Source organism: Ornithorhynchus anatinus, chromosome 3, assembly GCF_004115215.2.
Source record: "Ornithorhynchus anatinus isolate Pmale09 chromosome 3, mOrnAna1.pri.v4, whole genome shotgun sequence".
In the NCBI taxonomy this organism is placed as follows: Eukaryota; Metazoa; Chordata; class Mammalia; order Monotremata; family Ornithorhynchidae; genus Ornithorhynchus; species Ornithorhynchus anatinus.
In genome coordinates this window covers 45426975-45440598 of record NC_041730.1, presented here as the reverse complement: position 1 = coordinate 45440598, position 13624 = coordinate 45426975, and the positions used below count along the sequence as shown (strand labels likewise).

The following is a 13624-nucleotide window of genomic DNA, read 5'->3' as shown; positions in this document are numbered from 1 at the left end:
CTTCCCTCCACGCCCAGCCAGGACTTGGAGCCCTTTTTGTGGCTTGGTTGTTTGTTTATGGTATTTGTTAAGCACTTACTATGTGTAAAGTACTGTTCTAAGCGCTGGGATAGATAGAAATTAATCAGACTGGATACACAGTCCCTCTCCCACATGGGGCTCACAGTCTAAGAAGGAAAGAGAACAGGTATTGGATCCCCATTTTGCAGTTGGGGAAACTGAGGCCCAGATTAAGTGAAATGACTTGTCCAAGGTCACACAGCAGACAAGGAGCGGAAACGGGATTAGAATCCAGGTGCTCCCAGGCCCACACTCTTTCCATTAGGTCACGGTGCTTCTCTGTGTATTTGTTTCACTGTTTCATCAGTCTTGATGTGTCTGTCTCTAATCCCTTCTCCCCACTTAGATTGTGAGACATCCCCCCACTTCTCCAGTCCCGAGGGATGGGGTCCGTGTCTAATTCCCATCTGTGTATTCTTTCCAGCACTTACTACAGGGCTCCTCCCACTTTGAAGAACTTTTCAAAAAGACCTTAATAGAAAAGCAGTTTGGCCTAGTGGCAAGAGCGCAGACCTGGGAGTCAGAGGACCTGGGTTTTAATCCCCACTTCGCCACTTGTCGGCTGTGTTAATTTGGGCAAGGAGGGGTGTGATGAAGTAGACATTCAGATGAGCCACTTTGTCGATCCAGCACAGTGCAGTGGGTCGGCAGAGTGAATAATCATTTTATTAATAATGTGCATTTTTCTATGGTTTTTTTAATCCATTTTGATGATAGTGATGCCTGTCTACTTGTTTTGTTGTCCATCTTCCCTTTCTAAACTGTGAGCCCGTTGTTGGTTAGGGATTGTCTCTGTTGCTGAATTGTACATTCCAAGTGCTTAGTACAGTGCTCTGCACATAGTAAGCACTCAATAAATAGGAAGGAAGGAAGGAAGGAAGGAAGGAAGGAAGGAAGGAAGGAAGGAAGGAAGGAAGGAAGGAAGGAAGGAAGGAAGGAAGGAAGGAAGGAAGGAAGGAAGGAAGGAACGAACGTGGGAAGCAGCGTGGCTTAGTCGAAAGAGCTCAGGCCTGGGAGTGAGAGGACCTGGGTTGTAATCCCGTCTCTACCAATTTTTTTTTTTTTTTGTGGTGGGGGCGCGGTTATTGGTAAAGTGTTTGCTATGTGCCAGGCACTATACTAAGCACCACTTGCCTGCTGGGTGACATTGGGCAAGTAACTTCACTTCTCTGGGCCTTGGTTTCCTCATCTGTAAAATGGAGATTCAGTATCTGTTCTCCCTCCTACTCAGACTATGAGGACCAAGTGATTTAGAGGCAGTGTCTGGCCCGATTAGATTATATTTCCCCAGCACTTAGAACATGGCTTGATATGAGGTAAGTGTTTAATGAGTAACATAACCTTAATAATTATCATTAACAGCTTACCAAAATCATAATCATAATAATAGTGGTAGTTTCTGTGTACTAAGTGCTTTACTAAACACTGGGATAGATATAAAACAGATCAGGAGTGGTCCTCCTCCCATGTGGGCTCTTAGTCTAAGGGGAAGGGAGAACAATTAACCCTGTGAGGAAACTGAGGCACAGAGAAGCTAAATGACTTGCCCCAGGACACATGGTAGATGAATTAGAACCCAGTTTGATTAGAACCCAGTTCTTCTAACTCCCAGACCTCTGCTCTTTCCATTAGTTCAGCACTCCCACAACTTCCCTTCTTCTGTCTACGGGCAGAGAAAGCAGAAGCCATGCTGAAGAAGCAGAGTGGCCTAGTGGATAGAGCCTGAGCCTGGGAGATAAAGGACCTGGGTTCTAATGCTAGCTCTGCCACTTGTCTGTTGTGCAAGTCACTTCATATTTGTAAGCCTCGATTACCTCATCTGTAAAATGAAGGTGAGGTCTGTGAGCCCCATTTCAGACAGGGATTATGTCCAACCCGATTATCTTGTATGTACCCCATTCATTCATTGAATCGTATTTATTGAGCGCTTACTGTTTGCAGAGCACTGTACTAAGCGCATAGAAAGTACAATTCGGCAACAGAGACAATTCCTACCCAACAAGGGGCTCACAGTTTAGAAAGGGGAGACAGAAAACAAAACAAAACAAGTAGACCTACCATCAAAATAGATAAACAGAACCATAGAAAAATCACATCATTAATAAAATAGAGCAATAAATATGTACAAATATATACAAGTGCTGTGCGGAGGGGAAGGGGGTAGAGCAGAGGGAGGGAGTAAGGGGAATGGGGAGGGGAGGAGGAGCAAAGGGAAAGGGAGGCCTCAGTCTGGGGAGGCCTCCTGGAGGAGGTGAGCTCTCAGTCGGGCTTTGAAAAGGGGAAGAGAGTCAGTTTGGCGGAGGTGAGGAGGGAGGGCATTCCAGGTCAGCGATAGGACGTGGGACAGGGGTCGATGAAGGGACAGACGTGAATGGGGGACGAGGGCTATAGAAGGAGAGAAGGGAGGCGAGGTAGGAGGGGGCTAGGTGGTGGAGAGCTCCAGGGGTCGACAGCGGGACAGCTGGGAATGAGGCGCAGTGAGGAGATGGAGTGTGTGGATTGGGCTGTAGAAGGAGAGAAGGGAGGTGAGGTAGGAGGGGGCAAGGTAATGGAGTGCTTTGAAGCCAGTAGTGCTTCAGAGCTCAGAATAGTGCCTGGCACATAGTAAGCACTTCGCAAATACCAAAAACAAACAAGTGAGTCCTTTGGGACACTGTCAGAAAATGTCTCCTAAGATTTATCGAGATTTAGACTTTGGTCTGAAGGCTCATTAAAGGGTCACAAACTGTCAGTATCGGTCATCCTTCTTCATGGCTGGAGGACTGGTATTCTATCGTATTTATTGAGCACTTGTTGTGTGCAAAATCACTGTACTAAACGCTTGGTATCTACTACAGATGCCACATCTAGAGCCGAGGCTTGCCCCCTCGGCACCAAACGACAAGGACAGGATCCTCAACTTTATTTCCTTTGGATTTTTATTTTTATTGGTGACTGTCTCCCCCTCTGGACTTCAAGCTCGTTTTGGGCAGGGAAGTGAAACAACTTGCCCAAGGTCACACAGCAGACTAGTGGCAGAGCCGGGTTTAGAACCCAGGTACTTGTGTCCACTAGACAGACCACGCTGCTTCTCTTTCTGTTCAGCACATGAGCATCTCTTCACCCTTTTGGTCCAAAGAAGGGTTTGTGAATTTCTCTGTTATATTGTACTCTCCCAAGTGCTCAGTACAGTGCTCTGCACATGGTAAGCACTCACTAAATACCACCAACTGACTGACCGACTTCCATTCGTGGAGGGGGGCTGCAGCAGGGCAACCAAGCCAGCTCCTCCCCCGGAATCTCTCTCTGAGTGGGTACGGGACGGGGGGCACTGAATGGGCAAACCTGGACTCAGACCAGGCGGGGTTGCAGGAAGCTGCCGAGTGACAAGCCCAGTGGACAGACCGGCCTGGAAGCCAGCCGTCAGGGAAAGGATGACTCTCTCTGAGGAGGGTCCACGCCCGCTCCCTTCTGTGTCATCCTGACTAGTCCCCTTTATTCACCCCCCATCCCAACCCAACAGCACTTAGATCCATATCCGTCATTTTATTTATTTATATTAAGGTCTCTCTCCCTCTCTAGACTCTTAAGCTCCTTGTGGGCAGGGAATGTGACTGTTTATTGTGATATTATATTCTCCCAAATGCTTAGTTCACTGCTTTGCACACATTAGGTGCTCCGTAAGTACTATTGAATGAATGAAATGAAGGTAGGAGCTTCAATAATAATAATAATTATGGTACTTGTTATCCTCAAAGGAAGAATTGCCCACAATACCATAATAATAATAATGATGGTACTTGTGGAGCGATTTCTGTGTGCCAAGTACTGTTCTAAGCACTGAGCACTGCTAAGGACTGCAGTAGCAAAGGAGTCCAGCGGTTGTATGTCTAGTGCAGAAGGGACTGTCAGGAAAGGAGAGGTCTTTTCAGCCGCCCATTCTTCTGGTTTCAGTCAACAGTGTTACCTTAAATTACCTTAAGTCACCTTAAATCCCTCACCAAAACCTGCCGGTCTCACCTTCACAATGTCTCCAGGATCCGCCCTTTCCTCTCCATCCAAACTGCTACCTTGCTGGTACCAGCTCTCATAATGTCCCGCTTGGATTATTGCATCAGCCTCCTCTCTGATCTCCCATCCTCTTGTCTCTCCCTGCTTCAGTCTATACTTCACTCCGCTGCCTGGATTTTCTTTCTGCAGAAGTGCTCTGGGCATGTCACTCCCCCCCTCAAAAACCTCCAGTGGTTGGTTGCCTGTCAACCTTCGTATGAAACAAAAACTCCTCACTCTTGGCTTCAAAGCTCTCCGTTCCCTTGCCTTCACCTCCCTTCTCTCCTTCTACAGCCCACCCCGTACACTCTGCTTCTCTGCCACTAGCCTCCTCATGGTGCCTCTTTCTCACCTGTCCCGCCATTGACCGCTGGCCCACGTCCTACCTGGAATGCCCTCCCTCCTCATATCCGCCAAAGTAACTCTTCCCCTCTTCAAAGCCCTACTGAGAGCTCACCTCCTCCAGGAGGCCTTCCCAGACTGAGCCCTCCCTTTCCCTCTGCCCCTCCTCCCCATTCCCTCTACTCCCTCCCTCTGCTCTACCCCCTTCCCCTCCCCACAACACTTGTGTATATTTGTATATATTATTACTCTATTTTATTAAGGATGTGTATATATCTATGATTCTGTTTATCTATTTTGATGGTATCAATGCCTGACTACTTGTTTTGTTTTGCTGTCTGTCTCCCCCTTTTAGACTGTGATCCCGTTGTTGGGCAGGGATTTCTCTTTCTGTTGCCAAACTGTACATTCCAGGTGCTTAGTACAGTGCTCTTCACACAATAAGCGCTCAATAAATATGACTGAATGAATGAATGAATTTAGGAAGGCTGCTTTGTGCTTTTTTTTATGGTATTCATTAAGTACTTACCGTGTGCCAGGCACTGTTCTAAGCGCTGGGGTAGATACAAGCGGTTCAGATTGGATACAGTCTTAATCTCCATTTTGCAGAGGAGGGAACTGAGGCACTAAGAAGTGTAGTGAGTTGGTCAAGGTCATGGCAGACAAGTGGTGGAGCCGGCATTAGAACCAAGGTTTTTCTAACTCCCAGGCCCGGGCTCTGTTCATCGGGCTGCTGCTGCACTTTCCCGTTTGCTACGACTTCTCTTCCTCTTCCCCTCTTCCTGACTTTCACTTCCTCGTGACCTTTCCTCCCTCTCCTTCTCTTCTCTGTCCCTAATTTCTTTGCTCCACACCCCCACACCACTTGTGCCTGCACAGCTGGCTCGACCTGTATACAGACTAAGCCATAACAATGAAACTATTTGACTGGAAGGACCCTCCTTTCTCACTTCAGATTCTCCCTTTTAGACCGTGAGCTCCACGCCGGGCAGGTACTGTGTCCAACCTAATGAATTTGTACCTGCCCCAGCCCTTAGAACAGGGTTTGACACTAGTAAATGCTTAACAACAACAACAACAACCAAAAACCCTCGGTGTCTCTGCCTTCATCTCTGGGGCTGGAGAAGGAAGAGTGGGGTGTCCCGGGGGAAGCTCTGCTTTCTGTTACTCTTCTAACATGGTTTCTCTGTTCCCTTTATTAACACCTCCCTCAGCTCCACAGGTCTGATGTACATATCTGTAATTTATGGAACAAGTCTTCTACACTCGCTGCCTAAAATTCCTTAACTCCAATTCTCTCCTGGACCCCCTCCAATCTGGCTTCCGTCCCGTCCACTCTACCGAGACTGCTCTCTCAAAGGTCACCCATGACCTCCTACTTTCCGAATGCAATGGCTCCTACTCTATCCTAATCCTCCTCGACTTCTCAGCTGCCTTTGACACTGTAGACCATCCCCTTCTCCTCCACACCTTATCTCACCTTGGCTTCACAGAATGCATTCTCTCCTGGTTCTCCTCTTATCTTTCTGGCCGTTCATTCTCAGTCTCCTTCGCGGGCTCCTCCTCCCCTCCCATCCTCTAACTGTAAGGGTTCCTCAAGGGTCAGTTCTTGACCCTCTTCTGTTTTCCATTTACACTCACTCCCTCCGTGCACTCATTCGCTCCCACGGCTTCAACTATCATCTCTATGCAGATGGCACACAGATCTACAACACCACCCCTTTCCTCTCCCCCTCCCTTCAGGCTCGTATCTCCTCCTGCCTCCAGAACGTCTCCACTTGGATGTCTGCCTGCCACGTAAAACTCAGCATGTCCAAAACCAAGCTCCTCATCTTCCCTCCCAAGCCCTGTCCTCTTCCTGACTTCCCTATCACTGTGGATGGTACGACCATCCTTCCCGTCTCTCAAGCCCACAACCTCGGTGTCATCCTTGACTCGGCTCTCTCATTCACCCCACACATCCAATCCATCACCAAGTCCTGCCGGTCTCACCTTTATAATATCGCCAAGATCCTCCCTTTCCTCTCCAGCCAAACAGCTATTTTACTGCTACAGGTTCTCATAATATCCCAGCTGGATTATTGTGTCAGCCTTCTCTCTGATCTTCCTTCCTCCTGTCTCTCCCCGCTCCAGTCTATTCTTCATTCCACTGCCCGGCTCATCTTCCTGCAGAAACGCTCTGGGCATGTCACTCCCCTTCTTAAAAACCTCCAGTGGTTGCCTATCAAACTCCTCACGAAACAGAAACTTCTCACTCTAGGCTTCAGGGCTCTCCATCACCTTGCCCCCTCCTACCTCTCCTCCCTTCTCTCTTTCTACTGCCCACCCTGTAGTCTCCGCTCCTCTGCCGCCCACCTCCTCATCATCCCCCATTCTCGCCTATCCCGCCATCGACCCCTGGCCCACGTCCTCCCGCTGTCCCGGAATGCCCTCCCTCCTCAACTCCGCCAAACTAACTCTCTTTCCCTCTGCAAAGCCCTATTGAGAGGTCACCTCCTCCAAGAGGCCTTCCCAGACTGAGCTTCCCCTTTTCCCTCTTCTCCCTCTGCTGCCTCTCTACCCCCCCTTCACCTCCCCTCAGCTAAGCCCCCTTTCCCCCCCTTCCCCTCCCCTCAGCACTGTGCTCATTTGCTCATTTGTATATGTTTTTATTACCCTATTTATTTTGTTAATGAGATGTACATCCCCTTGATTCTATTTATTGCTATTGTTTTTGTCCGTCTGTCTCCCCCAATTAGACCTTAAGCCCGTCAATGGGCAGGGATTGTCTCTATCTGTTGCTGAATTGTACATTCCAAATGCTTAGTACAATGCTCTGCACATAGTAAGCACTCAATAAATACTATTGAATGAATAAATATATTAACATCCATCTCCCCTCGAAACCGTGAATTCATTGTGGGTAGGGATTGTTCTACTAACTCTGTTACCTTGTACTCTCTTAAGCTCTTAGTACAGTGCTCTGCAGGAACTTACGATACCAGAGAAACAGTGTGACCTAGCGAAAAGAGCACGGGCCCGGAAATCAGGGTTCTTGGCTTCTATTCCCAGCCCCGCCACTTACCTGTTGGGTCACCTTGGGCAAACCATGTCACTTCTCTGTGTCTCAGTTCCCTCATCTGCAAAATGGGGATTCATTCATTGATTCATTTGTATTTACTGAGCGCTTCCTGTGTGCGGAGCGCATGTAATGTGTGCATGAGAGAGTACAGTATTGCAAAAAACAGATACATTCCCTGCTAATAGTGAGCTTACAGTCTGGAGGGGGATTCAGTAGTCGTTCTCCCTCCTACTTAGCCCTACGTGAGACCTGTTTGTCATATATCTACCCCAGTGCTTAGTACGGTGCTTGGCATTCAGCAAGAGCTTAACAAATACCACACAAAGCACAATAATTATTTGAAAACAGTGTCTGGATGTGTGTCCTTGTAGCTAAAAGCCACCTTTGTGGGCACAGGATGGAGGGCGGCAGGTGGTGATATCAGTTGTGCCTGCATGCTTTTATGGCCTCGGGCAACTCTCTATCCATCTGGTCCTCTAGCTGCTAGCTCTGGTGAAGAAATGAGATTTCCCTGCCCCGATGATATTGTTTCATTGATTGCCGTTTTTCCAAAGCTAGGAAAGGGCAGTCCCCTTCTATCCAAGCCCCAGTTCAGATTTGCAACACAGTCATCAATCCACCGATTGTATTTATTGAGCACTCACTGTGTGCAGAACATTGTACCAAGCACTGGGAAGAGTACAGCATAACAGAGGTGGTAGGCACACTCCCTACCCACAACGAGCCTAGAGCTTAGAGAAACGGTCACGAAATGGATAAGAAAAATGTCTTTTGTGCGTCTTCTAGGATCACATTCATCATTAGTATCACAAGGATCATTAGCGACATTTATTGAGCCTTGACTTGAAGAAGCATTATGGCTTAGTGGATAGAGCTTGGGCCTGGAACTTAAAAGGACCTGGGTTCTAATCCCGGCTCTGCCACATCTGCTGTGTGACCTTAGGCAAGTCACTTCACTTCTCTGAGCTTCATTTACCTCATATCTAAAATGGGGATGAAGAATGTGAACCCCATGTGGGACAGGGACTGTGTCCAACCTGATTAGCCGGTATCTCCCCCAGTGCTTACAACAGCATAGTAAGCGCTTAACAGATGCAGTCATTACTATTAAATGGAGGGGCACGGCAGAAATAAGACAGTCATCCCTGCCCTCAAGGAGATTACAATCCAGCGCAAGTTTTCAGCTTCTAATCATAGAGTTGAGGTTAAAGAATACGTTTGGTGTTCTATCATAGATGTGAGCTTTTCATTTTGAGTGGGAGGGGTGACAAGAAGACGGAGATTTTTGTGGAAGGTGGAGATGGGGAAGAGACGGGAGGTTTTCGGGCCCTGATTGGAAGCTCATAGGTTTTGATCAAGACTTTGGATGAAGGGGAGTGGGAGCTTAGCTCCAAAAGCTTGCAGAGTCCCACCAGCCTCCTGTCCAGTTCTGTACTTTAGCTTATATTGAAAAATCAACACATTCAGAAGGAGGAGGCATGAGACAGGAGCAGCACACTTTGAGTCCCAAGACCTTTGCAGTAAAAGTGTGGTGAGAGCTGGCCCTGGATAATTTACTTTGGTCTTTATGTTCTACATTGTTACCGCTAGTCGCTATGGCAATGTTCTAGTAGTGGCTAATTATTAACTCCATAAGAGTTAATAAAGGCATTCCTTATTAGAAGCCCGCTCTTGCAGTGTCCTCCGTGGTGGTGTTTGTGGAACTTTTCCAGAATAGCACTGGTTGTAAATATTCAGTTTCAGGATGTTCAGTTAAATGTGGAAGCTTTCATTTTGGAGAGAGATTTTTGCTACTCCGGGTTTGTTTTCTTTTTCATGAAGTTGGGGTTTTTTCCCCATTTATGGTACCTCTTCACAAACATAAAAATCACTCTGCAGCAGGAGTATTTGATACCATTGTAGAAATTGCGTAGAATTATTGCACCAGAGAATTACTCGGCTTTCCCTGTGCTGCAGGCGTATCTCCTTCGCCAACCTTCTCATCTCTCACATGTTCTCTTTCCATAATAATAATAGTAATGATAGTTACTGTTCAGTGCTTACTTTGTGTCAAGCACTGTTCTGAGCGCTGGAGTAGATATAACCAATCAGGTTGGACACAATCCCTGTCTCCACATGAGACTCACAGTCTTAATCCTCAGTTTACTGATAGGGAACTAAGGCACAGAGAAGTGAAGTGACTTCCCAAGGCCACTCAGCAGACAAGTGGTGGAGTTGGGATTAGAACCCAGATCCTTCTGACTCCCAGGCCTGTGTTCTTCCTTCTATTCCTCCTTTTCTCCTTCTCTTCCTCTCCACATTTCCTTTTCTCCTTCCTGTCTCATTTCCTTTTCACTTTCCTCTCTCATTTCTCTTTCTCCATCCTCTCTCCCTTTCCTCATTTCCCTTTCAACTTCCTCTTTCATTTCCCTTTCTCCTTCCTCTCCTCATTTCTTTTTCCCTTCGCTCTCCTCATTTCCCATTCTCCTTCCCCCTCCTCATTTCTCTGGCCTCTCTCCTCAAGTCCTTTCTTTCAACTACTTCTATTTCCCTTCTCTTCCCCCATCTTTCTCTCCACTTAGATTTGTAGCCTTCAGATCTCCATTCAGTTTTCTTTCTTGTTCCCCTTTGTGTGAATTCATCCTCCTCATTTGGGTGCCTATTTCGGTTTGAAGTGGGGCTTCAAAGCCAAGCCTGCATTGCCCTGGTCTCTGTGTCTGGATCTGGTGGCGCTGTTGCTCTTTGGGGTAAAACAGTAAGAAACAACTCCGTTCAGAGTCCCCAATTCGCTCCTAACTTGAAACAAGAGGAAGATGCCTGCCGGCATTAAGGGCGGTGACAGATAGGCCTGTGACCTGACCTAGTCAGGGTCCCATTGAAGCCCCCTGAGGTGTCACAAACGCTGCGCCGTTGCTTCAGGGAGTGGGTGTCTCCCGTGTGGCTTCTTCCTCTTGCGGCTCCGAAACTCCATTCAATTACAAAGTGGCTCTTTTTGCCGTTCAAGTCGAGTATCTCCGGTCTACAATTTCTAGCCACAGACCCTACCATTTGCGGCGCCTCAAACATGACCTTGAGGTCCCGTCCCTTCACCACAACAACTTGAACCAGTCTTCCGTCCGCTGGAAAGCAAATAGACTGCTGCTGACCCAGCCGTCCGGCGTTCCCCCTCCCTCCCGCAGGTGTCTGTCGTGTGCTCCCCGGGCTCCTCGGATAGCTCCCTCTCCGGGGAGCGTCCGGGGGCAGTAGAGATGGATGAGGGTTCAAACCACAGCGCCGGTCAGGGCTCCACTGCCAAAATGTGTCTACCAACTCTGTTGTATCGCACTCTCCTAAGCACTTAATACAGTGCTATGCGCACAACTCAGTAAATATCATTGACTGATGGATTGACTGACCCAGGAAGGCGGTGGTTGTCAGCATGCCAAAATCACTGGAGGTCAATGTGGTGAGGTTCCTGGGATTTTCCCTGAGTGCCTTGGGGGTGAAAGTCCTGCCAGAGCTCCACAGGGGTTTCCTCCCCTATTTCCAAATTGACCAAATGTCAATACTGTCATTCTAGGCCCAATGAGAAATGAGGAGGAGGATGAGTGGATCCTTTGCCTCTAGGATCTTTTACCTCTAGGTATTTCCCCCCCAACTGAGAAACTTCAGACTTGGTGGTTTATCATCTCTTGAGCACTGAGGAACTCACTGAAAAGGGCAAATTGAATGTCTTCAAGAGGAGGGCTTTCCATCAGGGCAGATTTTCAGGCCTGGTAATTGTTGAATTTTATATGCCCATAAAAAGGATTCTTGTAGCTGGATTGCTTTCTTCTAACAGTAATGTAAATATAACGTTGCTAGAACATCCATCACAAAGAGAGTGGGCTTGGCCTAGTGGAAAGAACCCAGAAGATTTAGTTTCTGTTCCCACCTCCGCCACTTGTCTGCTGTGTGACCTGGGACAAGTCACTTGACTTCTCTGTGCCTCAGTTCCCTCATCTGTAAGAGGTGAATTAAGACTGTGATCCCCAAGTGGGACATGGATTATGTCCAACCCGATCATCTTGTATCGACCTCAGCGCTTAGTACGGTGCCTGGCACATAGGAAGCGCTAAACAGATACCATTATAAGAGACTCTGCACTGCACTACCCTGCGCTGCAGACTCTGGGAAATTGGGGTTGGAGAGAGTCTCTCCATTGAAGCATATCACCCTCAACCCCAGAGCATTTATGTCCTATCTCTAAATTATATATTATAAATTGTACATTATAAATTATGTATTTATATTCGTATCTGTCTCCCCCTGTAGACTTTGAGCTTGTCACAGGCAGGGAACACTCTGTTGTATTGTACTCATCCAGGTGCTTCTATAGAGCTCTGCTCAAATGCAAATACACAAACACAAATACAAAGCTCTGCACAAATTATGATGATAATGGTGATACAGATGTAGAAATGTTGGGATTGACATCCAAATCCTTGCCTTCCACACTGGAACGTATCTACCAACTCTGTTGTATTAGTACTCTTACAAACAATTATACAGTGCTCTGCACAAAGTAAGCGCTCAATAACTAACATTGATGATGATGATGATGCCATGATGATGACCCTGATGATATAGACCTAGGAAGGTTGAATTTGGCACCCAAGTCCTTTTCTTCCACACTGGGCAGGGAACCTACCTATCAACTCTGTTGTATTGTCCTCTCCCAAGCGCTTAATACAGTGCTCTGCACACAGTAAGTGCTCAATAAATAAATGAATGCCATTGATGGATTGGGGATTGATTAATCGTTTGGGGTATTTTTGACTTGGTTCAGCTTTTGGTGGGTAGAATTATAAATACATAATTATGGAAATTGTGTAATTATAAGAACCCACCACTGGGTTCCCGTGGCTTCTCTGGTCTCTAGCAACCTTAGCTGCCGCGAACTGCATGGTAAGCGCTCAATAAGTATGATTGAATGAATGAATGTGTAGGTTTTGTATTGCGGTAGTTTCCCTACAAATAATGTTGGGTTCAGGTTGTGGTCTACACACTTTTCTTTTTCTTGAGGATCTTTTTTACAAATGGCTGACTGACTTCAAAATTTCTCCATCAATACTAGGTATTTGCTCGCTACCTTCTCTAGACCAGAAGCTCCTTGTAGGCAGGGACTAACCTACCAAATCATTTGGGAAGTATTGTGGCCTAATGAAAAGGACTCGGGCTTGGGAGTCAGGAGACCAGGGTTCTAATCCCGACTCTGCCGCTTGCCTGCAGGGTGACTTTGGGCACATGACCTAACTTCTGTAATTTCCCAGGCACTTAGTACAGCCTTCTGCGCCTCAGTAAGCGCTTGAGAAATACAGTCGACTGGCTGACATTGGGCTCAGATCCCTGGGGTTGGCTTTACAGAGGAGGACCCTTCCCGAATTGGTGCTGAATATACCTTTTTTTTCGTTTCAGGTAGGAATGAATTGATAGCCAGATACATCAAGCTTAGGACAGGGAAGACACGGACCCGGAAACAGGTAAAATGATCCAATTGGAGACCATGCATGTTCACAAATGCCCCAACCAAGCGCCTTTGGCTGCAAGCTGTCTGTGCGTGAGGTCGCCCCCCTCGCCCCTCCGGACCACCCACGCTGACTTCATTGCCCCAGTTGTTGGGAGATCTACATTCCTTCTGTTTCCCATTCATCATGTCAGTGACCATCCCCCCCACCAACACATGTGATCCCCACGTGTCTCGGGCACACGTGGAGCTGTGAGGGCCTCGTGCCAGGGGGAAGAGAGAGAGGATGCTGTCACCCACGCCATATCCCGCTTCTCGCTTCCCTCCTTGAGATGCCTGTCGCACATGCAGCTTGGCTTGCATGTCCAGGAACTAGAGCGTTTCCCAGTATGTTTTCCAGTTAAGCCCCTGGGTCAGCTGCCTCTTTCCAGGGAAGCCATACCCTGTCCCCCACCGGCCGTGGAAAAGTAATAGAATATAGGTGCAGATCCAGGGCATAATGGCTACTTCAGTGGATAGTTTGGCCTAGAACTATTGTGACTGAAATGAAGGGAACCTTTAAAGCTCTCTGTCCAGCGCCCCCCTAGCCCCCTCACTGTTTTTTCCATACCTGTTGTTGGCTAGTTGCACCTTAGGCTCTGGCCTGACTTGAACCCTTCTCAGAAGAT

The 13624-nt window shown here is 47.5% G+C and overlaps 1 protein-coding gene across 8 annotated transcripts in view; it reads left to right on the top strand.

Annotated features, from left to right (window-relative positions):
* TEAD1 (TEA domain transcription factor 1) overlaps positions 1–13624 on the top strand; it is a 247873-nt gene that overhangs the window by 180876 nt on the left and 53373 nt on the right. For all 8 annotated transcript variants that reach the window (XM_029060544.2, XM_029060543.2, XM_029060547.2 and 5 more), the window contains one exon: positions 12908–12972. In XM_029060544.2, the coding sequence (XP_028916377.1) occupies positions 12908–12972 (65 nt within the window). The remainder of the gene's footprint in view (positions 1–12907; positions 12973–13624) is intronic.